Genomic DNA, 25,222 nt, shown 5'->3' with positions numbered 1-25,222 from the left:
TACTAGTACTTAATAAAACAGAAAACTACTAAAGCCAATACAAGGAAATAATTGAACCCCAAAAGAATATGGCCACTCCACAATTATTTCCATTTAATGGGCCACTATATTGAAATTATGCAATTGAAGAATTTTTATTCAATTCAATAACTTGAAATTTAATTATTATCAAAAAAATTATATTTTAGAAAGTATTAATGTATAATGAATTGGAGTTATGTAATAACTATATTTTAAATAGTAATTCTCAATAATTGTTTTTATCCTTTCATCATAAATAAATTACATATTTTTTTTTTGAAAGAATAAATTACATATGTTCAATTAGAAAAGTTTGGAATTGAAGAATTTTTATCGATTCAATAACTTAAAATTTAATTACTATTAGAAAAATTATATTTTAGAAAGTATTAAGGTATAATGAATTGGAGTTATATAATAACTATATTTTAAATAGTAATTCTCAATAATTTTTTTTATCCTTTCATCATAAATAAATTACGTATGTTCAATTAGAAAAGTTACATTTTGGATTCCTATTGATGAAATAAAATTATTTTGACTATTCATATACATTCTCATTACTCTTGTAATGTGCTTGTCAACAAACATACTCTTCTAAAGGTTAACATAAGTGCTATTTTATATACTTTAAAAAGTTGAAGGCCATAATATGACTTAATCTATTAAGGAAAATGATAAGGAAATAAAAAGTAGAAGTTCTCTAAATTTAGCATTTATTATTATAAATTTTTTAACTACAGTATTTTTTATAATTATTTATTATCCCGTCAAAAAAAATTATTCATTATCATTCAAAGCATTTGACTCATTCCCCTTTAGGATGTGCATAAAATAATTTCCCCTATAAAATGCCCTCACTTACATGACTAAAGTGCTCGAATAGTGCTTTGTCACTTCCTTTCCCTAAACCCTAAACCTCTCTCTCTCTCACACACACACAAACACGGATGGCAATGCATATCTTGTAGCTATAAATTGATGTTCTAGCCGCACAAGTTTACTACACTAATCCATTTAGAGAGTTTCACACACTTGCGATGACGTCATTTGAGATGGAGGCCCTCATAACTTGTGACAAGGATGGGAGTGTTCGGTTGCTACCTGGTTACAAGTTTGATCCCACTGATGAGGTTCTTGTGAATTTCTACCTGAAGAGGAGGGCCTTCGCTCAACCTCTTCCTGTTCAAATAATCCCAAATTTCAATGTGTTTCAGACAGAGCCATGGGGGTTACCTGGAGGAGGTCAATAAATTTTTACTTTTTTGAATTCTCTCTATTTTTCAAAATATCCATTTAATTTTTTGTGGCTTTTGTACTAGTTGGAGAGCATTGTTTTTATCATAGAAAATTCAATTTTAATTCAATTTTTCCATGTCCCAGGAAATGTTTAAGTGTTGTTGACAAGTGGGAATTGAACAAATATGGTGTTTTAAATTTAATTTGGGTTTGCGTATCTTTGTAGATGGAAATATTTTCAACGAAAGGAAGTGCTTCTTCTACAACACTATGGGTCGTGACCTAGAAAGCCTTGACATAAGAATTGCAGGGAGTGGTCAATGGAAGGTTGTGGAGAAAGGAAAATGCATTCCTATCCGTCAAAACAATGAGGTGATTGGAAAGAAGAACACTTTAATTGTAAGACCCGGATTTTCGGAACAAGTTAATTTCCGACTCACGCGTGGAATCAGTGTAAGCGTGACAGGAGTTTGATATTTGAGAAAGATTAATGAAAAAGAAAGTTCAGGAATTGCTCGAGGAATGTGGCGTTGTTTCTTTCGGAGCTAGTGCGAGTCGTCTGCACACCTGCCTTATGGCGAGCGTGTCCAGAATAGGCTATTTCGCTCTTAAAGCAACGTTTTGAGTGAGATTTCGAACTCTCGGAAAATTTAAAGTTTCTCTTTATTTTTCCATCGACCAGCGTTTCATTTCGGAACTCTGGACTGTACGCACGATAGGTTTCACTTTTCGGATGTCCGCCGACGCTAATTTCTTTGCTTCGAAACCCTATTTTCGAGCAATGGATGAAGACTTTTTCTATTCGGGACTTCTAACGAAGATTCCGTCCGCGCTGCCAGACTTGTTTCGACATTTCCAATCTTTCTTCTGTTGGAAGTTTTGTCGTTTGAGCATCACAGCAAAAAGTAGTTTTTCGGGGCAGATTAACCGACACCGCTTTTGAGTTTTTCGATATCGTTTTTCCCATATCATAGATATTTGTTTTGAGTTCTGGAATTCTGACGCCAGAATCTCTCTTAGAATTTCTCGGTGAACGTGCTGCAAAAATCGGAATCGCGAAATTTTCATTTTCCCGCGATTTCGCCCGCCTATAAATAGCGCGAAAAAGCAAAATCATCTCATTTCTTTCCTCAAAGGGCCGCGAGTTTGGAGAGCAAGGGAGAAGAGGAATTTTCGCGAAATCTTGACCAATCTTCGTGCAGTTCGTCCCTACTTCTAGGTATCAAGGTAACTAACACGATTCCTACCTCTGATTGTTGTTTCTGTTGCGTTTCTGAAGTCGTTTCTGTGCTCACAGTTTTGAGCTTTTTCTAAAATTGTCCGATTTCTCTGATTTCTCGCTTGGGTTATGTTCCTTATGTTCCCCTGAGTCTAAAACCTCTGTCAGTAAACTCTGATTGCGATTCAGTTGTCCAGTATCTGAAAAATTGACTCAAAACTCTTTTGTCTCACATTTCGAAACTTTATTGTCGAAAAGCTATAATCTGACTTCGTGCCTTTAGGATTTGTTGTCACGGATGTCATGAGGATCGTTGCTGTCAAATTTGTTTTCAGAACTGATAACTTTGAAGTTTTGAGCCTTTATTTTGGACCAAAATGCCCCTGCGTAGTCGTATTTCGACCCGATTGTCCGAAAATTGTTCTGACAGTTTCTTTGCCTTAGTTTTACCCTAAAACTACCTTGTAAACTGATTTGATCGAAGAAAAAGAGCCGAAGCCCTTTTCTCCTTATGGCCGTGGGTTTTTCCTAAGGGGGGGGAGTTTTTCGGTTTCGAAAACTTGTCCTTTCGTACCCGTTTGTCGTATTCTGAAGCTTTGATGCTTTGTCTATCGTTTATGTATTGTTTTGCGATCGAACTAATCGATTTTGTTTGAATTCTGCTTTGTTTTTCTCCGAGGTTCAGTTGAAGGAACTTTGGAATATTCAGAGCAACTGTTTGAGGACAACCTTGATTTCGAAGCTGGATCAACTCGAGGTTAGGGCAACTTACTATATATTAGCTATGAATGCATGATAGGCGTCGATCAATTCGACTTATGCTTTACTTTGATGTTGATTATGTTGATGAACTGATGTTGTGATGTTGTGCTTTGTTGGATTGTGCGTTTTGACGCGACTTCGGAGTGGAGATTCATTGATCTGGTGATCTTTGATGTTTCGGGTTGGATGAGCAACCCTAGGCAAGTTCAAACGAGGGGTTTGGGACTTAGCCATTTATTGGGATTCGTTGGTTTACTTAGACTTTCCCCGGGAAACTTCTTTTGGGTGGTTGGTTTTCGGAAAACCTAGAATGAATAGAATTTTGTAAACTAAAGACTTGGGAAACCTATATTTTGAGAAATAAACTCATAACCTGACTAATTCAATTCGAAACGTTTTTACTAAATGAATAGTTATAGGAGAACTAAAGGGGAAAACATTTACGAAAGACGGGGAAAAGTCGACCTTTGTTGTGGGTTTGGAGAGTTATCGGAATTGGGGAAAGCCACTAAGGTGAGCTATGGTGATGATTGAAGTCACCGAGTACTTTAGTACTCTTGGGGAGTGTTGTGGAGCCGTGTTGTATTGACCGACACCTAGTGCTCTTGTTGTTTGGGCGGTGTTGTATTGACCGACACTAGACCCTTGTGTATTCTGTGGATGGAGTTGTGTTGTATTGACCGACACTTACTCCGAGTTGTGTTGTATTGACCGACACTAACTCATGGGTTTGTTGAGATTGGGTTGTGAGCTACACACTTTCGTGGTAAGGGCGATTCGTTGTTTGGCTAACCATATTGCATCAATCGGGTGAATAACGGGAATGGTTCACCTGTGCATATCATGGTGAATAACGGGAATGGTTCACCAAGGATGAATAACGGGAATGGTTCATCCAGGATGGATAACAGGAATGGCCCATCCATAGTGAAGAACGGGAAGCTTCACTGAGGCGTGAGACTTCGTGAAAGCATGGAACTTCACTGAAGCGTGAGACTTCGTGAAAGTGAGTAAGCTTCACTGAGGCGTGAGACTTCGTGAAAGCAGAAACTTCACTGAGGCGGGAGACCTCGTGGAGACGGGAACCTTCGCTGAAGCGGGAGACTTTGCGGAGGCGTGCAACTTCACTGAAGCGTGAGACTTCGTGAAGGCGCGAAACTTCACTGAAGCGTGAGACTTCGTGAATGTGTGAGATTTCACTGAAGCGTGAGACTTCGTGAAAGCGTAAGACCCCATTGAAGCGTGAGACTTCATGGAAGCGTGAGATTTCATCGTCGTTTACCCTAGGGCAACGACAGGGAACATTGGTTTAGTTGGATACGTGTGTGTTGGGAGGACGATACATTGTTTGACTCACCTTATCACCTAACTCCCTATGTTGAGATTATGATGATTTGATGTTGATGAACATCGTTAGGTATTAATGATTGAACTGTGTAGGAGATTCGAGAACATGCTATGTATATACCTTAGAGTAGGCAATACATAACTTATATGTATATATATACAACATATGTATATATCCCCTTTATCACAAGTTGATTGTATATCTATTGTATTCTGTAAGTTGACCCTAGCGCCTTGGCTTTGTTTGTATGTTTGTGTTTGGGCGGTCGGCCTGCTGCCAGGCGTCTGTCAGCCGGTTCGTGATGATTTGTTGTGCGGGAAAGACCCGGAGCGGAACGACTATTACTGAAGCTTTCGACGAGGACCCGGACTTCATGCCTGATCGAGGGAGGGTCGATGATAGTAGTATGGGGTATGGGTGGTTAGAGTCTTTTGGAGTTGGTTGTTACTGTAATAGCTCTGATTCGTTTTGCTTTTGGGACAGGGTAGGTTCCCGACGCATGGCTTTTTGTGTGGTTCTCTTACGGAGGGATCACAGTGAGTCAGTCGGACCATAGGGGTCTTTGCTTAGGCCATATTGAGGCCGACTTTCTCCTAGTGGTTTGAAATTATAATTTTCTCACTTACACTTCTGGGTCTGTATATATTTGCCTACGGGCACACTGCTTTGGAGTCACTGCGAGTGCGCGTGACATGGAGTGCAGCTGAGGCTGTACATGTATATATGTTGTATATCGGTTAGTTAGTTGTTGGGGTTTGTCTTTACTTTCTTATCACTTTGATTTAAAGGAAAGAAAACAAAAAAAAAAAAATTACCTGTTTTCCGCCTAAAGTTTATTTTTGGTTACTAAAGTGACACCTGGAATTCGGGGTGTTACATTGTGGTATCAGAGCCTAGTCGAGTCTTTTGGGAGTCCTTGGGGAATAGGTCTTCTGTGCTAGGTTGTGTGACTCTGCAAAGAGTAAAAAAATTGATTGTCTGCCAAGCGATCTTCGCTTTAATTGATTGAAGTTGCTACCTAATCATATTGTATAGTTATGCATAATACTATCTTATGATTGGTACTGACTGTTTGCTAAACGAATACAGAACATGGTGAACGCGAACCAACTTGCTGAGATGGTGGCCACTTTGGTCCAAGCTATGACTGTACAGACGAATGACAATGCACATAGGCGTGCTACTAAGGATGCACGCGAGCTATACCGGCTTCAGAGAGAAGCAGCCCTGGACCAGAACAGGGGATTGAATGATTTCAGAAGACAGAATCCACCCAAGTTCACGGGCGGGACTGACCCGGACGAGGCGGATCTCTGGATCCAAGAGGTAGAGAAGATTTTCGAAGTACTACAGACTAGTGGAGGGGCTAAGGTGGGCCTGGCAACTTATCTACTACTGAGCGATGCTGAGTACTGGTGGAGGGGCACCAGAGGGATGATGGAGGCAAACCATGTTGAGGTGAACTGGGATTCTTTTCGTGCCGCCTTTCTGGAGAAGTATTTTCCTGATAGTGCTCGTGACGAGCGTGAGTCGCAGTTTCTGACTCTTCGTCAAGGGAGCATGACTATTCCGGAATATGCTGCTAAGTTAGAATCTTTGGCCAAACACTTCCGATTTTTCCGTGATCAGGTTGATGAACCCTATATGTGCAAGCGCTTTGTGAGGGGACTGAGAGCTGACATTGAGGACTCAGTGAGACCGTTGGGGATTATGAGGTTTCAAGCTTTGGTTGAGAAGGCCACCGAGGTGGAACTGATGAAGAATAGGAGGATGGACCGGGCTGGAACTGGGGGACCAATGAGGTCGAGTTCCCGGAGCTATCAAGGAAAAGGAAAGTTTCAGATGAAGAAGCCTTATCAGCGTCCTGTGGGGGAAAGGTTTACCCCAGGATCGTACAAGCCTATGGTTACGGCTGCTGCTGGAGGAACGGGAAACCAGATTGCAATCCAAGATGTGAAATGCTTCAGGTGTGGAAAGTTGGGACACTATGCAAGTGCGTGCTCAGAACCGAGGCCCAAGTGTTTCAACTGCAACCAACCGGGGCACAACGCTAGTCAGTGTAGGGCACCCAAGGCGGAGCCGTCTGTCAATGCTGCAAGGGGAAAGCGCCCTGCTGCTAGAGGAAGGGTTTATATCATGGACGGTGAAGGAGCTGAGGGGTTAGCCAGAGGTGAGTGCAAGAACGATGGTAACCTTCTAACTATTCTTTCTCATTCTAGTACAACATGCTCATCATTACTCTCGTAGAATGTGCAACACACCTAACTTAGTTATACTGTTTGAGCTTTGACCTTACAGTTATTACACCTACTAAGAATTTATTTGACTGCCGCTCGTGTTTTAACTATAGAAGTTACACGAGGTTTAGAATAACACACTAAGTTTAGAAAGTAGTCTTCCACCGATGCGATTATGAGGAAGCTAGTAGCTGAAGAACGAATCTTAGGGAGATTCCGTATGGGTAGTATACGTGTCATGTTGAGGGTGTGTAGTTCCGTAGCGGGATCATTAAAGGATTTAGTATCAGGATATTTGTGACTACTGGAGGATAGGAACTCATTGACTGTTCCAGTGGGTTTTTCTAAATTTCCACCTTCGATGTATTAGGCCTGATCCACCTAATATTGAGGGGGTGATATTCGGAATCACAGCTGGTTATGGACTTTGATAGAAGGACGGGTAAGATGAATTTGAATTGATTGAGGATTAGTCGGATTTGGGAGGAAAGTTCGTGTTAAGCATTTGATTGTAAAAGATTAAGATTTGAATCTGTGGAAGTCGATGAGTGTCGTATAGACATTGATTGGTTAGTTCGTGTGATTACTCCAAGTAGAGGTAGACCAAGTCAAGAGATTTAGTGCTGGAAAAGTATTAAGTAGTTTCTCGGAAGTTATGAAGTCATAGGTTATGTGATTGCTGAGGGGAGTTGTTAGAGACTAAATAAGTTGGATTTAATCATGTTTTAGATGATACCTTGATGGTAGCGAGATTGAGAAGAATTAGCTCTGAACTAGATTGTTATAGTCGAGTTCGAGGAATAAGTTTTGCTAAGCGTTTGATTAATATGTGGAGACATTATAGTCTTAAGAGATGAATTTTCGCTTGAAAAGTGTTGAATTAATGATTAAGTTGGAGAAAGAAAGTTTTAGCATAAGTTGAATACTTGAGGTTGTTGATATGGATTCCAAAGAAATATGCTGAGATTACTAAGTGAGATATACTAAGTTGGATTGAAATCTTAGGGTTAAGATTGAATCTTGAGAGCCGAGAATCACGTACGAGTAGGAGATCTTATGGTTGTAGGTGTGACAATAGGAGTTGAATCTTAGAAGATTAAAGACCTGAAGGTGAGTTTCGGGTGAAGACCATTGAGGTGTAGTATAAGAGAGATCTTGAAGTAAGGGAATTCTGGGTTGTGTGGAGTGTTAAGGTTGGTGATCGATTGATGTTGATTATGAGGTTGCGGACATAATGACCATGTGATAAGATTTGAATGATGTTAGCATAATAAGTTGTGGATGTGAAAGCATGACGACACTGGTCAGGTCGTTTGGGTAAGTGAAGGAGTTATAGTTTTTAAGAAACTGATATTCATTTAAGAAGTATTGAAGGATTAAAGGTCATTAGAGGACCAAACTTGGTGAAGGTTTAGGTTTTAAATCTATGAATGTCTGTCTAAGGTGTGTAGGACTCGAAGTTTGTCAGAATTTGATTGAGAGATTAAGAAGTTGAGTGACGAGATGGTGATGGAGTGACAAAAAGGAAAGTGTTAGTATTAAGATGAATACTTGAAGTTGTTATGTTTGGACAAGTTCCTCGGAGTCTAAGAGGGAATGAAACTTTGTTATGGATTTTGATGGTGCACATTACGGGTAACAAGTGAATTTTGCTAAAGTTGAATAAGAATCCTAGGGCTAAGGTTGTCCTAGAGAGCTGAGATTCTTGTACACATAAGAGATTTGGTGGTGTTAGCGGTTACGGTAAGAGTTAAATCTCAGAATGTTGAAGGATCGGATGATAAGATGGCTAGTTAAGTCCCTTGAGGTATAGTTATGATTTAATCTTCTAGAGGATAAGTCTCGATTGGTGCGAAGTGTTAGGGATTTCAGTAAGTGTAAATAGGTTTGAGTGAGGGAAGTTCTAAGGAAGAAGACGATAATAATGGATTGTTAGATATTAAGAAGAGGATTATCTTATAAGTTGTTGATAACTTGATGTTGAAGGGGATAAGATTAGTGAAGGACAAGAAATAAGGACATAAGTCGTTTTTTAATTCGAATGGTGACTAAGTAGGAGATTGATTTCATTGTGCGAGTGATGATAGTTACGAAGTTGGATGTGACGTTAATGGACTATTAGATTCCAACGCAATATTTCGTCTAGGAGTTATCGAACGGACAAGTGGAGTTTTGGACTGTAGATGAAGATCACGAGGACGAGTTGAGTATTTACTTTAAGATGACAGAGAGGCACCGAGTTTAAGAAGAATTTCGGACGACCGAAAGTAAAGAAGTAAGTGGCTAAGATGGTGCGACTGCACGGAATGCCAACCGGTATCATTTCAAGCAGAGGTCCGACGCAAGTAATCGAGTCAGACGACATGAGGTTGAATGATGTTTTGTCTTTTGAGACGCCGACAGTTAGCAGTGGGGATAGAAGCGTGGAACAATCAAGGGCAAAACAGATTGCTTAAGTAAGGGTTATGAGGAACAATGACACAGGCACTACTACATGAGAATTGGAAGATAAGATCGAGGAACTGTATTCCGGACTTTCTCAGAACTCTGAGTTTCGAGGACGAAACTTTCTTTTTGGAGGGGAGTATTGTAAGACCCGGATTTTCGGAACAAGTTAATTTCCGACTCACGCGTGGAATCAGTGTAAGCGTGACAGGAGTTTGATATTTGAGAAAGATTAATGAAAAAGAAAGTTCAGGAATTGCTCGAGGAATGTGGCGTTGTTTCTTTCGGAGCTAGTGCGAGTCGTCTGCACACCTGCCTTATGGCGAGCGTGTCAAGAATAGGCTATTTCGCTCTTAAAGCAACGTTTTGAGTGAGATTTCGAACTCTCGGAAAATTTAAAGTTTCTCTTTATTTTTCCATCGACCAGCGTTTCATTTCGGAACTCTGGACTGTACGCACGATAGGTTTCACTTTTCGGATGTCCGCCGACGCTAATTTCTTTGCTTCGAAACCCTATTTTCGAGCAATGGATGAAGACTTTTTCTATTCGGGACTTCTAACGAAGATTCCGTCCGCGTTGCCAGACTTGTTTCGACATTTCCAATCTTTCTTCTGTTGGAAGTTTTGTCGTTTGAGCATCACAGCAAAAAGTAGTTTTTCGGGGCAGATTAACCGACACCGCTTTTGAGTTTTTCGATATCGTTTTTCCCATATCATAGATATTTGTTTTGAGTTCTGGAATTCTGACGCCAGAATCTCTCTTAGAATTTCTCGGTGAACGTGCTGCAAAAATCGGAATCGCGAAATTTTCATTTTCCCGCGATTTCGCCCGCCTATAAATAGCGCGAAAAAGACAAATCCTCTCATTTCTTTCCTCAAAGGGCCGCGAGTTTGGAGAGCAAGGGAGAAGAGGAATTTTCGCGAAATCTTGACCAATCTTCGTGCAGTTCGTCTCTACTTCTAGGTATCAAGGTAACTAACACGATTCCTACCTCTGATTGTTATTTCTGTTGCGTTTCTGAAGTCGTTTCTGTGCTCACAGTTTTGAGCTTTTTCTAAAATTGTCCGATTTCTCTGATTTCTCGCTTGGGTTATGTTCCTTATGTTCCCCTGAGTCTAAAACCTCTGTCAGTAAACTCTGATTGCGATTCAGTTGTCCAGGATCTGAAAAATTGACTCAAAACTCTTTTGTCTCACATTTCGAAACTTTATTGTCGAAAAGCTATAATCTGACTTCGTGCCTTTAGGATTTGTTGTCACGGATGTCATGAGGATCGTTGCTGTCAAATTTGTTTTCAGAACTGATAACTTTGAAGTTTTGAGCCTTTATTTTGGACCAAAATGCCCCTGCGTAGTCGTATTTCGACCCGATTGTCCGAAAATTGTTCTGACAGTTTCTTTGCCTTAGTTTTACCCTAAAACTACCTTGTAAACTGATTTGATCGAAGAAAAAGAGCCGAAGCCCTTTTCTCCTTATGGCCGTGGGTTTTTCCTAAGGGGGGGGAGTTTTTCGGTTTCGAAAACTTGTCCTTTCGTACCCGTTTGTCGTATTCTGAAGCTTTGATGCTTTGTCTATCGTTTATGTATTGTTTTGCGATCGAACTAATCGATTTTGTTTGAATTCTGCTTTGTTTTTCTCCGAGGTTCAGTTGAAGGAACTTTGGAATATTCAGAGCAACTGTTTGAGGACAACCTTGATTTCGAGGCTGGATCAGCTCGAGGTTAGGGCAACTTACTATATATTAGCTATGAATGCATGATAGGCGTCGATCAATTCGACTTATGCTTTACTTTGATGTTGATTATGTTGATGAACTGATGTTGTGATGTTGTGCTTTGTTGGATAGTGCGTTTTGACGCGACTTCGGAGTGGAGATTCATTGATCTGGTGATCTTTGATGTTTCGGGTTGGATGAGCAACCCTAGGCAAGTTCAAACGAGGGGTTTGGGACTTAGCCATTTATTGGGATTCGTTGGTTTACTTAGACTTTCCCCGGGAAACTTCTTTTGGGTGGTTGGTTTTCGGAAAACCTAGAATGAATAGAATTTTGTAAACTAAAGACTTGGGAAACCTATATTTTGAGAAATAAACTCATAACCTGACTAATTCAATTCGAAACGTTTTTACTAAATGAATAGTTATAGGAGAACTAAAGGGGAAAACATTTACGAAAGACGGGGAAAAGTCGACCTTTGTTGTGGGTTTGGAGAGTTATCGGAATTGGAGAAAGCCACTAAGGTGAGCTATGGTGATGATTGAAGTCACCGAGTACTTTAGTACTCTTGGGGAGTGTTGTGGAGCCGTGTTGTATTGACCGAAACCTAGTGCTCTTGTTGTTTGGGCGGTGTTGTATTGACCGACACTAGACCCTTGTGTATTCTGTGGATGGAGTTGTGTTGTATTGACCGACACTTACTCCGAGTTGTGTTGTATTGACCGACACTAACTCATGGGTTTGTTGAGATTGGGTTGTGAGCTACACACTTTCGTGGTAAGGGCGATTCGTTGTTTGGCTAACCATATTGCATCAATCGGGTGAATAACGGGAATGGTTCACCTGTGCATATCATGGTGAATAACGGGAATGGTTCACCAAGGATGAATAACGGGAATGGTTCATCCAGGATGGATAACGGGAATGGCCCATCCATAGTGAAGAACGGGAAGCTTCACTGAGGCGTGAGACTTCGTGAAAGCATGGAACTTCACTGAAGCGTGAGACTTCGTGAAAGTGAGTAAGCTTCACTGAGGCGTGAGACTTCGTGAAAGCAGAAACTTCACTGAGGCGGGAGACCTCGTGGAGACGGGAACCTTCGCTGAAGCGGGAGACTTTGCGGAGGCGTGCAACTTCACTGAAGCGTGAGACTTCGTGAAGGCGCGAAACTTCACTGAAGCGTGAGACTTCGTGAATGTGTGAGATTTCACTGAAGCGTGAGACTTCGTGAAAGCGTAAGACCCCATTGAAGCGTGAGACTTCATGGAAGCGTGAGATTTCATCGTCGTTTACCCTAGGGCAACGACAGGGAACATTGGTTTAGTTGGATACGTGTGTGTTGGGAGGACGATACATTGTTTGACTCACCTTATCACCTAACTCCCTATGTTGAGATTATGATGATTTGATGTTGATGAACATCGTTAGGTATTAATGATTGAACTGTGTAGGAGATTCGAGAACATGCTATGTATATACCTTAGAGTAGGCAATACATAACTTATATGTATATATATACAACATATGTATATATCCCCTTTATCACAAGTTGATTGTATATCTATTGTATTCTGTAAGTTGACCCTAGCGCCTTGGCTTTGTTTGTATGTTTGTGTTTGGGCGGTCGGCCTGCTGCCAGGCGTCTGTCAGCCGGTTCGTGATGATTTGTTGTGCGGGAAAGACCCGGAGCGGAACGACTATTACTGAAGCTTTCGACGAGGACCCGGACTTCATGCCTGATCGAGGGAGGGTCGATGATAGTAGTATGGGGTATGGGTGGTTAGAGTCTTTTGGAGTTGGTTGTTACTGTAATAGCTCTGATTCGTTTTGCTTTTGGGACAGGGTAGGTTCCCGACGCATGGCTTTTTGTGTGGTTCTCTTACGGAGGGATCACAGTGAGTCAGTCGGACCATAGGGGTCTTTGCTTAGGCCATATTGAGGCCGACTTTCTCCTAGTGGTTTGTAATTATAATTTTCTCACTTACACTTCTGGGTCTGTATATATTTGCCTACGGGCACACTGCTTTGGAGTCACTGCGAGTGCGCGTGACATGGAGTGCAGCTGAGGCTGTACATGTATATATGTTGTATATCGGTTAGTTAGTTGTTGGGGTTTGTCTTTACTTTCTTATCACTTTGATTTAAAGGAAAGAAAACAAAAAAAAAAAAATTACCTGTTTTCCGCCTAAAGTTTATTTTTGGTTACTAAAGTGACACCTGGAATTCGGGGTGTTACATTGTGGTATCAGAGCCTAGTCGAGTCTTTTGGGAGTCCTTGGGGAATAGGTCTTCTGTGCTAGGTTGTGTGACTCTGCAAAGAGTAAAAAAATTGATTGTCTGCCAAGCGATCTTCGCTTTGATTGATTGAAGTTGCTACCTAATCATATTGTATAGTTATGCATAATACTATCTTATGATTGGTACTGACTGTTTGCTAAACGAATACAGAACATGGTGAACGCGAACCAACTTGCTGAGATGGTGGCCACTTTGGTCCAAGCTATGACTGTACAGACGAATGACAATGCACATAGGCGTGCTACTAAGGATGCACGCGAGCTATACCGGCTTCAGAGAGAAGCAGCCCTGGACCAGAACAGGGGATTGAATGATTTCAGAAGACAGAATCCACCCAAGTTCACGGGCGGGACTTACCCGGACGAGGCGGATCTCTGGATCCAAGAGGTAGAGAAGATTTTCGAAGTACTACAGACTAGTGGAGGGGCTAAGGTGGGCCTGGCAACTTATCTACTACTGGGCGATGCTGAGTACTGGTGGAGGGGCACCAGAGGGATGATGGAGGCAAACCATGTTGAGGTGAACTGGGATTCTTTTCGTGCCGCCTTTCTGGAGAAGTATTTTCCTGATAGTGCTCGTGACGAGCGTGAGTCGCAGTTTCTGACTCTTCGTCAAGGGAGCATGACTATTCCGGAATATGCTGCTAAGTTAGAATCTTTGGCCAAACACTTCCGATTTTTCCGTGATCAGGTTGATGAACCCTATATGTGCAAGCGCTTTGTGAGGGGACTGAGAGCTGACATTGAGGACTCAGTGAGACCGTTGGGGATTATGAGGTTTTAAGCTTTGGTTGAGAAGGCCACCGAGGTGGAACTGATGAAGAATAGGAGGATGGACCGGGCTGGAACTGGGGGACCAATGAGGTCGAGTTCCCGGAGCTATCAAGGAAAAGGAAAGTTTCAGATGAAGAAGCCTTATCAGCGTCCTGTGGGGGAAAGGTTTACCCCAGGATCGTACAAGCCTATGGTTACGGCTGCTGCTGGAGGAACGGGAAACCAGATTGCAATCCAAGATGTGAAATGCTTCAGGTGTGGAAAGTTGGGACACTATGCAAGTGCGTGCTCAGAACCGAGGCCCAAGTGTTTCAACTGCAACCAACCGGGGCACAACGCTAGTCAGTGTAGGGCACCCAAGGCGGAGCCGTCTGTCAATGCTGCAAGGGGAAAGCGCCCTGCTGCTAGAGGAAGGGTTTATATCATGGACGGTGAAGGAGCTGAGGGGTTAGCCAGAGGTGAGTGCAAGAACGATGGTAACCTTCTAACTATTCTTTCTCATTCTAGTACAACATGCTCATCATTACTCTCGTAGAATGTGCAACACACCTAACTTAGTTATACTGTTTGAGCTTTGACCTTACAGTTATTACACCTACTAAGAATTTATTTGACTGCCGCTCGTGTTTTAACTATAGAAGTTACACGAGGTTTAGAATAACACACTAAGTTTAGAAAGTAGTCTTCCACCGATGCGATTATGAGGAAGCTAGTAGCTGAAGAACGAATCTTAGGGAGATTCCGTATGGGTAGTATACGTGTCATGTTGAGGGTGTGTAGTTCCGTAGCGGGATCATTAAAGGATTTAGTATCAGGATATTTGTGACTACTGGAGGATAGGAACTCATTGACTGTTCCAGTGGGTTTTTCTAAATTTCCACCTTCGATGTATTAGGCCTGATCCACCTAATATTGAGGGGGTGATATTCGGAATCACAGCTGGTTATGGACTTTGATAGAAGGACGGGTAAGATGAATTTGAATTGATTGAGGATTAGTCGGATTTGGGAGGAAAGTTCGTGTTAAGCATTTGATTGTAAAAGATTAAGATTTGAATCTGTGGAAGTCGATGAGTGTCGTATAGACATTGATTGGTTAGTTCGTGTGATTACTCCAAGTAGAGGTAGACCAAGTCAAGAGATTTAGTGCTGGAAAAGTATTAAGTAGTTTCTCGGAAGTTATGAAGTCATAGGTTATGTGATTGCTGAGGGGAGTTGTTAGAGACTAAATAAGTTGGATTTAATCATGTTTTAGATGATACCTTGATGGTAGCGAGATTGAGAAGAATTAGCTCTGAACTAGATTGTTATAGTCGAGTTCGAGGAATAAGTTTTGCTAAGCGTTTGATTAATATGTGGAGACATTATAGTCTTAAGAGATGAATTTTCGCTTGAAAAGTGTTGAATTAATGATTAAGTTGGAGAAAGAAAGTTTTAGCATAAGTTGAATACTTGAGGTTGTTGATATGGATTCCAAAGAAATATGCTGAGATTACTAAGTGAGATATACTAAGTTGGATTGAAATCTTAGGGTTAAGATTGAATCTTGAGAGCCGAGAATCACGTACGAGTAGGAGATCTTATGGTTGTAGGTGTGACAATAGGAGTTGAATCTTAGAAGATTAAAGACCAGAAGGTGAGTTTCGGGTGAAGACCATTGAGGTGTAGTATAAGAGAGATCTTGAAGTAAGGGAATTCTGGGTTGTGTGGAGTGTTAAGGTTGGTGATCGATTGATGTTGATTATGAGGTTGCGGACATAATGACCATGTGATAAGATTTGAATGATGTTAGCATAATAAGTTGTGGATGTGAAAGCATGACGACACTGGTCAGGTCGTTTGGGTAAGTGAAGGAGTTATAGTTTTTAAGAAACTGATATTCATTTAAGAAGTATTGAAGGATTAAAGGTCATTAGAGGACCAAACTTGGTGAAGGTTTAGGTTTTAAATCTATGAATGTCTGTCTAAGGTGTGTAGGACTCGAAGTTTGTCAGAATTTGATTGAGAGATTAAGAAGTTGAGTGACGAGATGGTGATGGAGTGACAAAAAGGAAAGTGTTAGTATTAAGATGAATACTTGAAGTTGTTATGTTTGGACAAGTTCCTCGGAGTCTAAGAGGGAATGAAACTTTGTTATGGATTTTGATGGTGCACATTACGGGTAACAAGTGAATTTTGCTAAAGTTGAATAAGAATCCTAGGGCTAAGGTTGTCCTAGAGAGCTGAGATTCCTGTACACATAAGAGATTTGGTGGTGTTAGCGGTTACGGTAAGAGTTAAATCTCAGAATGTTGAAGGATCGGATGATAAGATGGCTAGTTAAGTCCCTTGAGGTATAGTTATGATTTAATCTTCTAGAGGATAAGTCTCGATTGGTGCGAAGTGTTAGGGATTTCAGTAAGTGTAAATAGGTTTGAGTGAGGGAAGTTCTAAGGAAGAAGACGATAATAATGGATTGTTAGATATTAAGAAGAGGATTATCTTATAAGTTGTTGATAACTTGATGTTGAAGAGGATAAGATTAGTGAAGGACAAGAAATAAGGACATAAGTCGTTTTTTAATTCGAATGGTGACTAAGTAGGAGATTGATTTCATTGTGCGAGTGATGATAGTTACGAAGTTGGATGTGACGTTAATGGACTATTAGATTCCAACGCAATATTTCGTCTAGGAGTTATCGAACGGACAAGTGGAGTTTTGGACTGTAGATGAAGATCACGAGGACGAGTTGAGTATTTACTTTAAGATGACAGAGAGGCACCGAGTTTAAGAAGAATTTCGGACGACCGAAAGTAAAGAAGTAAGTGGCTAAGATGGTGCGACTGCACGGAATGCCAACCGGTATCATTTCAAGCAGAGGTCCGACGCAAGTAATCGAGTCAGATGACATGAGGTTGAATGATGTTTTGTCTTTTGAGACGCCGACAGTTAGCAGTGGGGATAGAAGCGTGGAACAATCAAGGGCAAAACAGATTGCTTAAGTAAGGGTTATGAGGAACAATGACACAGGCACTACTACATGAGAATTGGAAGATAAGATCGAGGAACTGTATTCCGGACTTTCTCAGAACTCTGAGTTTCGAGGACGAAACTTTCTTTTTGGAGAGGAGTATTGTAAGACCCGGATTTTCGGAACAAGTTAATTTCCGACTCACGCGTGGAATCAGTGTAAGCGTGACAGGAGTTTGATATTTGAGAAAGATTAATGAAAAAGAAAGTTCAGGAATTGCTCGAGGAATGTGGCGTTGTTTCTTTCGGAGCTAGTGCGAGTCGTCTGCACACCTGCCTTATGGCGAGCGTGTCCAGAATAGGCTATTTCGCTCTTAAAGCAACGTTTTGAGTGAGATTTCGAACTCTCGGAAAATTTAAAGTTTCTCTTTATTTTTCCATCGACCAGCGTTTCATTTCGGAACTCTGGACTGTACGCACGATAGGTTTCACTTTTCGGATGTCCGCCGACGCTAATTTCTTTGCTTCGAAACCCTATTTTCGAGCAATGGATGAAGACTTTTTCTATTCGGGACTTCTAACGAAGATTCCGTCCGTGTTGCCAGACTTGTTTCGACATTTCCAATCTTTCTTCTGTTGGAAGTTTTGTCGTTTGAGCATCACAGCAAAAAGTAGTTTTTCGGGGCAGATTAACCGACACCGCTTTTGAGTTTTTCGATATCGTTTTTCCCATATCATAGATATTTGTTTTGAGTTCTGGAATTCTGACGCCAGAATCTCTCTTAGAATTTCTCGGTGAACGTGCTGCAAAAATCGGAATCGCGAAATTTTCATTTTCCCGCGATTTCGCCCGCCTATAAATAGCGCGAAAAAGACAAATCCTCTCATTTCTTTCCTCAAAGGGCCGCGAGTTTGGAGAGCAAGGGAGAAGAGGAATTTTCGCGAAATCTTGACCAATCTTCGTGCAGTTCGTCCCTACTTCTAGGTATCAAGGTAACTAACACGATTCCTACCTCTGATTGTTGTTTCTGTTGCGTTTCTGAAGTCGTTTCTGTGCTCACAGTTTTGAGCTTTTTCTAAAATTGTCCGATTTCTCTGATTTCTCGCTTGGGTTATGTTCCTTATGTTCCCCTGAGTCTAAAACCTCTGTCAGTAAACTCTGATTGCGATTCAGTTGTCCAGTATCTGAAAAATTGACTCAAAACTCTTTTGTCTCACATTTCGAAACTTTATTGTCGAAAAGCTATAATCTGACTTCGTGCCTTTAGGATTTGTTGTCACGGATGTCATGAGGATCGTTGCTGTCAAATTTGTTTTCAGAACTGATAACTTTGAAGTTTTGAGCCTTTATTTTGGACCAAAATGCCCCTGCGTAGTCGTATTTCGACCCGATTGTCCGAAAATTGTTCTGACAGTTTCTTTGCCTTAGTTTTACCCTAAAACTACCTTGTAAACTGATTTGATCGAAGAAAAAGAGCCGAAGCCCTTTTCTCCTTATGGCCGTGGGTTTTTCCTAAGGGGGGGGGGGGAGTTTTTCGGTTTCGAAAACTTGTCCTTTCGTACCCGTTTGTCGTATTCTGAAGCTTTGATGCTTTGTCTATCGTTTATGTATTGTTTTGCGATCGAACTAATCGATTTTGTTTGAATTCTGCTTTGTTTTTCTCCGAGGTTCAGTTGAAGGAACTTTGGAATATTCAGAGCAACTGTTTGAGGACAACCTTGATTTCGAAGCTGGATCAGCTCGAGGTTAGGGCAACTTACTATATATTAGCTATGAATGCATGATAGGCGTCGATCAATTCGACTTATGCTTTACTTTGATGTTGATTATGTTGATGAACTGATGTTGTGATGTTGTGCTTTGTTGGATTGTGCGTTTTGACACGACTTCGGAGTGGAGATTCATTGATCTGGTGATCTTTGATGTTTCGGGTTGGATGAGCAACCCTAGGCAAGTTCAAACGAGGGGTTTGGGACTTAGCCATTTATTGGGATTCGTTGGTTTACTTAGACTTTCCCCGGGAAACTTCTTTTGGGTGGTTGGTTTTCGGAAAACCTAGAATGAATAGAATTTTGTAAACTAAACACTTGGGAAACCTATATTTTGAGAAATAAACTCATAACCTGACTAATTCAATTCGAAACGTTTTTACTAAATGAATAGTTATAGGAGAACTAAAGGGGAAAACATTTACGAAAGACGGGGAAAAGTCGACCTTTGTTGTGGGTTTGGAGAGTTATCGGAATTGGGGAAAGCCACTAAGGTGAGCTATGGTGATGATTGAAGTCACCGAGTACTTTAGTACTCTTGGGGAGTGTTGTGGAGCCGTGTTGTATTGACCGACACCTAGTGCTCTTGTTGTTTGGGCGGTGTTGTATTGACCGACACTAGACCCTTGTGTATTCTGTGGATGGAGTTGTGTTGTATTGACCGACACTTACTCCGAGTTGTGTTGTATTGACCGACACTAACTCATGGGTTTGTTGAGATTGGGTTGTGAGCTACACACTTTCGTGGTAAGGGCGATTCGTTGTTTGGCTAACCATATTGCATCAATCGGGTGAATAACGGGAATGGTTCACCTGTGCATATCATGGTGAATAACGGGAATGGTTCACCAAGGATGAATAACGGGAATGGTTCATCCAGGATGGATAACGGGAATGGCCCATCCATAGTGAAGAACGGGAAGCTTCACTGAGGCGTGAGACTTCGTGAAAGCATGGAACTTCACTGAAGCGTGAGACTTCGTGAAAGTGAGTAAGCTTCACTGAGGCGTGAGACTTCGTGAAAGCAGAAACTTCACTGAGGCGGGAGACCTCGTGGAGACGGGAACCTTCGCTGAAGCGGGAGACTTTGCGGAGGCGTGCAACTTCACTGAAGCGTGAGACTTCGTGAAGGCGCGAAACTTCACTGAAGCGTGAGACTTCGTGAATGTGTGAGATTTCACTGAAGCGTGAGACTTCGTGAAAGCGTAAGACCCCATTGAAGCGTGAGACTTCATGGAAGCGTGAGATTTCATCGTCGTTTACCCTAGGGCAACGACAGGGAACATTGGTTTAGTTGGATACGTGTGTGTTGGGAGGACGATACATTGTTTGACTCACCTTATCACCTAACTCCCTATGTTGAGATTATGATGATTTGATGTTGATGAACATCGTTAGGTATTAATGATTGAACTGTGTAGGAGATTCGAGAACATGCTATGTATATACCTTAGAGTAGGCAATACATAACTTATATGTATATATATACAACATATGTATATATCCCCTTTATCACAAGTTGATTGTATATCTATTGTATTCTGTAAGTTGACCCTAGCGCCTTGGCTTTGTTTGTATGTTTGTGTTTGGGCGGTCGGCCTGCTGCCAGGCGTCTGTCAGCCGGTTCGTGATGATTTGTTGTGCGGGAAAGACCCGGAGCGGAACGACTATTACTGAAGCTTTCGACGAGGACCCGGACTTCATGCCTGATCGAGGGAGGGTCGATGATAGTAGTATGGGGTATGGGTGGTTAGAGTCTTTTGGAGTTGGTTGTTACTGTAATAGCTCTGATTCGTTTTGCTTTTGGGACAGGGTAGGTTCCCGACGCATGGCTTTTTGTGTGGTTCTCTTACGGAGGGATCACAGTGAGTCAGTCGGACCATAGGGGTCTTTGCTTAGGCCATATTGAGGCCGACTTTCTCCTAGTGGTTTGTAATTATAATTTTCTCACTTACACTTCTGGGTCTGTATATATTTGCCTACGGGCACACTGCTTTGGAGTCACTGCGAGTGCGCGTGACATGGAGTGCAGCTGAGGCTGTACATGTATATATGTTGTATATCGGTTAGTTAGTTGTTGGGGTTTGTCTTTACTTTCTTATCACTTTGATTTAAAGGAAAGAAAACAAAAACAAAAAAAAATTACCTGTTTTCCGCCTAAAGTTTATTTTTGGTTACTAAAGTGACACCTGGAATTCGGGGTGTTACATTAATTTTCTGGGAGTTGCAAGGAGCCTCAGCTAAGATGACCAAATGGGTGATGCATGAGTTCCGCCTTGTGTTAGTAGCTAAACAATCTAAGGTAAAAAAAAAGAATAGAACAATGATTGTTTCCAAAATTGAGTCGGTTTAGAGTATTGTCTTTTTGAGTTCTTATGATCGTTTTGTTTTACTCATCACCAATATCATATGACTGCTAAACTTTGTGACTCAAATCTAGATATCAAATTGGGTTGTGTATCGCATATTTCTTGAGAAGGATGCACAGAAGGTGAAGAGTGCAAGAGGGCCTAATGGGAAGAGCTCTAGCAATGGCGAAAATGCCTGAAGTGTCGAGGTCATTGACTTCCCTAAGGAGAGTGAAAGTTTCTCATGCAATCCCCAATGATCCATTTCTTAAGTGAGGGTTGTGAATCTGCGTAAAATGTTCCAAAATTCTGCGCCTTCCTCTCTGTTGCCATTTTTCATGATTTCTTTTGGTAATATGGGAAATAAGCCATTTTTCTATTTGTCTATATTTGGATTGAAAATGACCCATTTCATGAGAGGGTTTGTTCTCATGTAATATTCCTTTCAATAATATATATTCAGTTTTTGAAAAAAAAAAGAGAACATATATTTTAAAGTAAAATGTATGACTATAAATTTAGTTAATTTTTTTAACTTATTAAGTAAAATTTAAACACCTTTTATACTTAAATATTTTTTTGGTTTTGATATACTGTAAGATTTTAAATAAAAATTATTATTTACTATGTTTTCTAAATATTAATACTGTGAAAAGATTTAAAAAAGAGTGGAACTGAATTTTCTTAAAAGTATAATATGTATTTAAAGGCTTGTTTTAGGTGCATATGAAAAAGGCTTGTTTATATATTTATTTAAAGGAAAATTTTATAATTTGAAATTTTAATTCAATTTATAATATTTAAAAAATTATACAACATTTAAGAATTGGAATTTCCTATTATTACAGATATGGATATTTTTTTTTTTGAAAACAGAAGAATATTATTAAATGGAAAGAAAGCATGAGGACAACCCTCTCTATTAAGTCCCTACAAAATCATCTCCCAAACCCATCGTTAAGGCCAAAACATAGAGAATGTGCCTCATTAAAACCTTACTAGGAAAAACCCAATGGGAAAAAATCCTAGTGAAGGAAAAAGAGTACTTAAAACTCTATTAAACCTAAGGGAACCACACAACCCACAATCTAATATCAATATCATATCAAAACATAAAAACCACAAAACTAGTAACCCCTCAGTACTATGCCCAATACATTTCCTTCTAGCACACTATTACACCAAATTAGCATATCCCAACAGACTTCCTCCATGTAGTCAAGACCCCTGCATTCGAATACAACAATCCTTCCTGCAACCTTGAACCTTTAATTCCCAAAACAAAACCTTGTCAAACCAATTTGGATTAAAACTCTCCCCTGCAATCACGAAGGTAAAAGAACTAAACCAATGGCTTGAATTAAAAGCACCAGAAGCTAAAATTATAACACCCAAAAGAGGTATACACTCCCCTGCACCAGCACGCCAATAATCAAAATACTCCCCCATCTCCTAGCAGAGCCCATGGTATCAATCCCATGCACCATAAGTAATGTCACCGAAACCAAAAATTCAATAACTGTCAAAGACCCAGAGGGAAAGATAGCTGCAACGTAACACCCCTATTTTTCAGAAAACATCAACTACGCGACCTCTTCAATCCTACTCCATAAAAGCAATATTTCTCTCCCTCCCCCTTTTTGCCAAACAATCTGCCATGCCATTCCGTGAATACATGGTGCCCCCATCTTAAGTCAGTGTTTTGCCAGATGGGGATGGTTCTTTGCGATTTGATCTTGAAGTCCCTGTATTGCCACCTCTTCGTCCCCTCTAAACACCAAACCCAACTCCTTACCTAACTGCCAAGTCTCCTTTGCTCTTGTTTTAAGGTCCAGGACAAAACCATCATCGTCATCCCAAGCGAACTCAGGAGTTACCGCAACCTTAGGCTTGTTTTTACTTCCCTTTGGTCTCCCTCGCTTCCTCTTAACCTTCCTTTCCTCTGGTTCTCGAGCTTTGGTTCTTTGTATTTTTTTGGACCTTTTTTTCTTTCTCTTTGATCCACTGTTATCAGCTCATCAAACAACAAATCATTAGCAACATTTACTCCATCCTTCTCTGCGTTGTCAAAGTCTTTTACGTCACTGTTGTTTCTTTCCCTCTCACTGGCGGTCTGTTGAATCAAGCCCTCCTCAATTACAGGTTCTACAACTTCCGTGATCCGATTTGTCCCCTTTAATCTTGCCACCGCTTTTATTTGACGTAATGAAAATCTCCTTTCATTCAACATGCTTTGAATCACACCATCATAATTAAAAACGTGAGCCCTTGTCACTAAAGCTTTGTTTAAAACCACCTCAGTATCCTCATTTGCATCATGGGTCCCTTTCTTCAAAAATTGCCTCACCACCAGAGAATTTGAATTGGAATTTTTCAGCATATTATCATTCCAATTCCAAAACTTACGCCCCCAATTTCCGGCAACACTATCTCCCTGCCAGTAGCGTGAATTAAAAGCATTTACTAAGACCCAATTATTTGGTTTCCAAAATTGCAAATTGAAATCACGTCCCATGACGTTAGTTTCTTCCTGTTGTTTCATCAATGCTTCTTCCGTTTCTAACAAATTTTCAAAGCACTTTAATCCCATTAACTCTTGCACCCCATATCCCGCCTCTTTCAAAAATTGTAAGTTGTAACGCCTCCGGCACCGTAACTGGGTAGTCCACCGTTGCCACCGTTGTAAGACCCGGATTTTCGGAACAAGTTAATTTCCGACTCACGCGTGGAATCAGTGTAAGCGTGACAGAAGTTTGATATTTGAGAAAGATTAATGAAGAAGAAAGTTCAGGAATTGCTCGAGGAATGTGGCGTTGTTTCTTTCGGAGCTAGTGCGAGTCGTCTGCACACCTGCCTTATGGCGAGCATGTCCAGAATAGGCTATTTCGCTCTTAAAGCAACGTTTTAAGGGAGATTTCGAACTCTTGGAAAATTTAAAGTTTCTCTTTATTTTTCCATCGACCAGCGTTTCATTTCGGAACTCTGGACTGTACGCACGATAGGTTTAACTTTTCGGATGTCCGCCGACGCTAATTTCTTTGCTTCGAAACCTTAGTTTTGAGCGAAGGATGAAGACTTTTTCTATTCAGGACATCTAACGAAGATTCCGTCCGCGTTGCCAGACTTGTTTCGACATTTCCAATCTTTCTTCTGTTGGAAGTTTTGTCGTCTGAGCATCACAGCAAAAAGTAGTTTTTCGGGACAGACTAACTTACACCGCTTTTGGCGTTTTGGATATCGTTTTTCCCAAATCTTAGATATTTGTTTTGAGTTCTGGAATTCTGACGCCAGAATCTCTCTTAGAATTCCATGGTGATCGTGCTGCAAAAATCGGAATCGCGAAATTTTCATTTTCCCGCGATTTCGCCTGCCTATAAATAGCTCAAAAAGCAAAAATTCCTTCATTTTCTTCCTTTTGTGGCTGAATTTCGTGGAGAGCAAGGGGGGAGGAGATTTTCGCGAAAACTTGACCAATCTTCGTGCAGTTCGTCCCTACTTCTAGGTATCGAGGTAACTAACATGATACCTACCTCTGATTGTTGTTTCTGTTGCGTTTCTGAAGTCGTTTCTGTGCTCACAGTTTTGAGCTTTTTCTAAAATGGTCCGATTTCTTCGATTTCTTGGTTGGGTTATGTTCCTTACGTTCCCCTGAGTCTAAAACCTCTGTCAGTAAACGCTGATTGTGATCCAGTTGTCCAGGATCTGAAAAACTGTTTCAAAACCCTTTTTGTCTCACATTTCGAAACTTTATTGTCGAAAAGACTTAATCTGACTTCGTGCCTTTAGGATTTGTTGTCACGGATGTCATGAGGATCATTGCTGTCAAATTTGTTTTCAGAACTGATAACTTTGAAGTTTTGAGCCTTTATTTTGGACCAAAATGCCCCTGGATAGTCGTATTTCGGCCCGATTGTCCGAAAATTGTTCTGACAGTTTCTTTGCCTTAGTTTTACCCTAAAACTACCTTGTGAATTGATTTGATCGAAGAAAAAGAGTCGAAGCCCTTTTTCCTTTGAGGCCGTGGGTTATTACCTTTAGGGGGAGTTTTTCGTTTTCGAAAACTTGTCCTTTCGTACTCGATTGTCGTATTCTGAAGCT

General features: G+C 40.9%; 1 protein-coding gene across 1 annotated transcript; it reads left to right on the top strand.

Annotated features, from left to right (window-relative positions):
* The first annotated feature begins 1,061 nt into the window (after positions 1–1,061).
* On the top strand, positions 1,062–21,324 carry LOC130745174 (NAC domain-containing protein 83-like). Its single transcript, XM_057597323.1, has 3 exons — positions 1,062–1,266; positions 1,487–1,632; positions 21,217–21,324. Exons 1-3 carry the CDS (start codon positions 1,062–1,064, stop codon positions 21,322–21,324), a joined length of 459 nt encoding a protein of 152 aa, XP_057453306.1.
* Positions 21,325–25,222: the final 3,898 nt, after the last annotated feature.

This window comes from Lotus japonicus, chromosome 1, assembly GCF_012489685.1.
Source record: "Lotus japonicus ecotype B-129 chromosome 1, LjGifu_v1.2".
Classification (NCBI taxonomy): Eukaryota; Viridiplantae; Streptophyta; class Magnoliopsida; order Fabales; family Fabaceae; genus Lotus; species Lotus japonicus.
The sequence above is the reverse complement of the archived record's forward strand: the minus strand, read 5'-3'. Positions and strand labels throughout refer to the sequence as shown.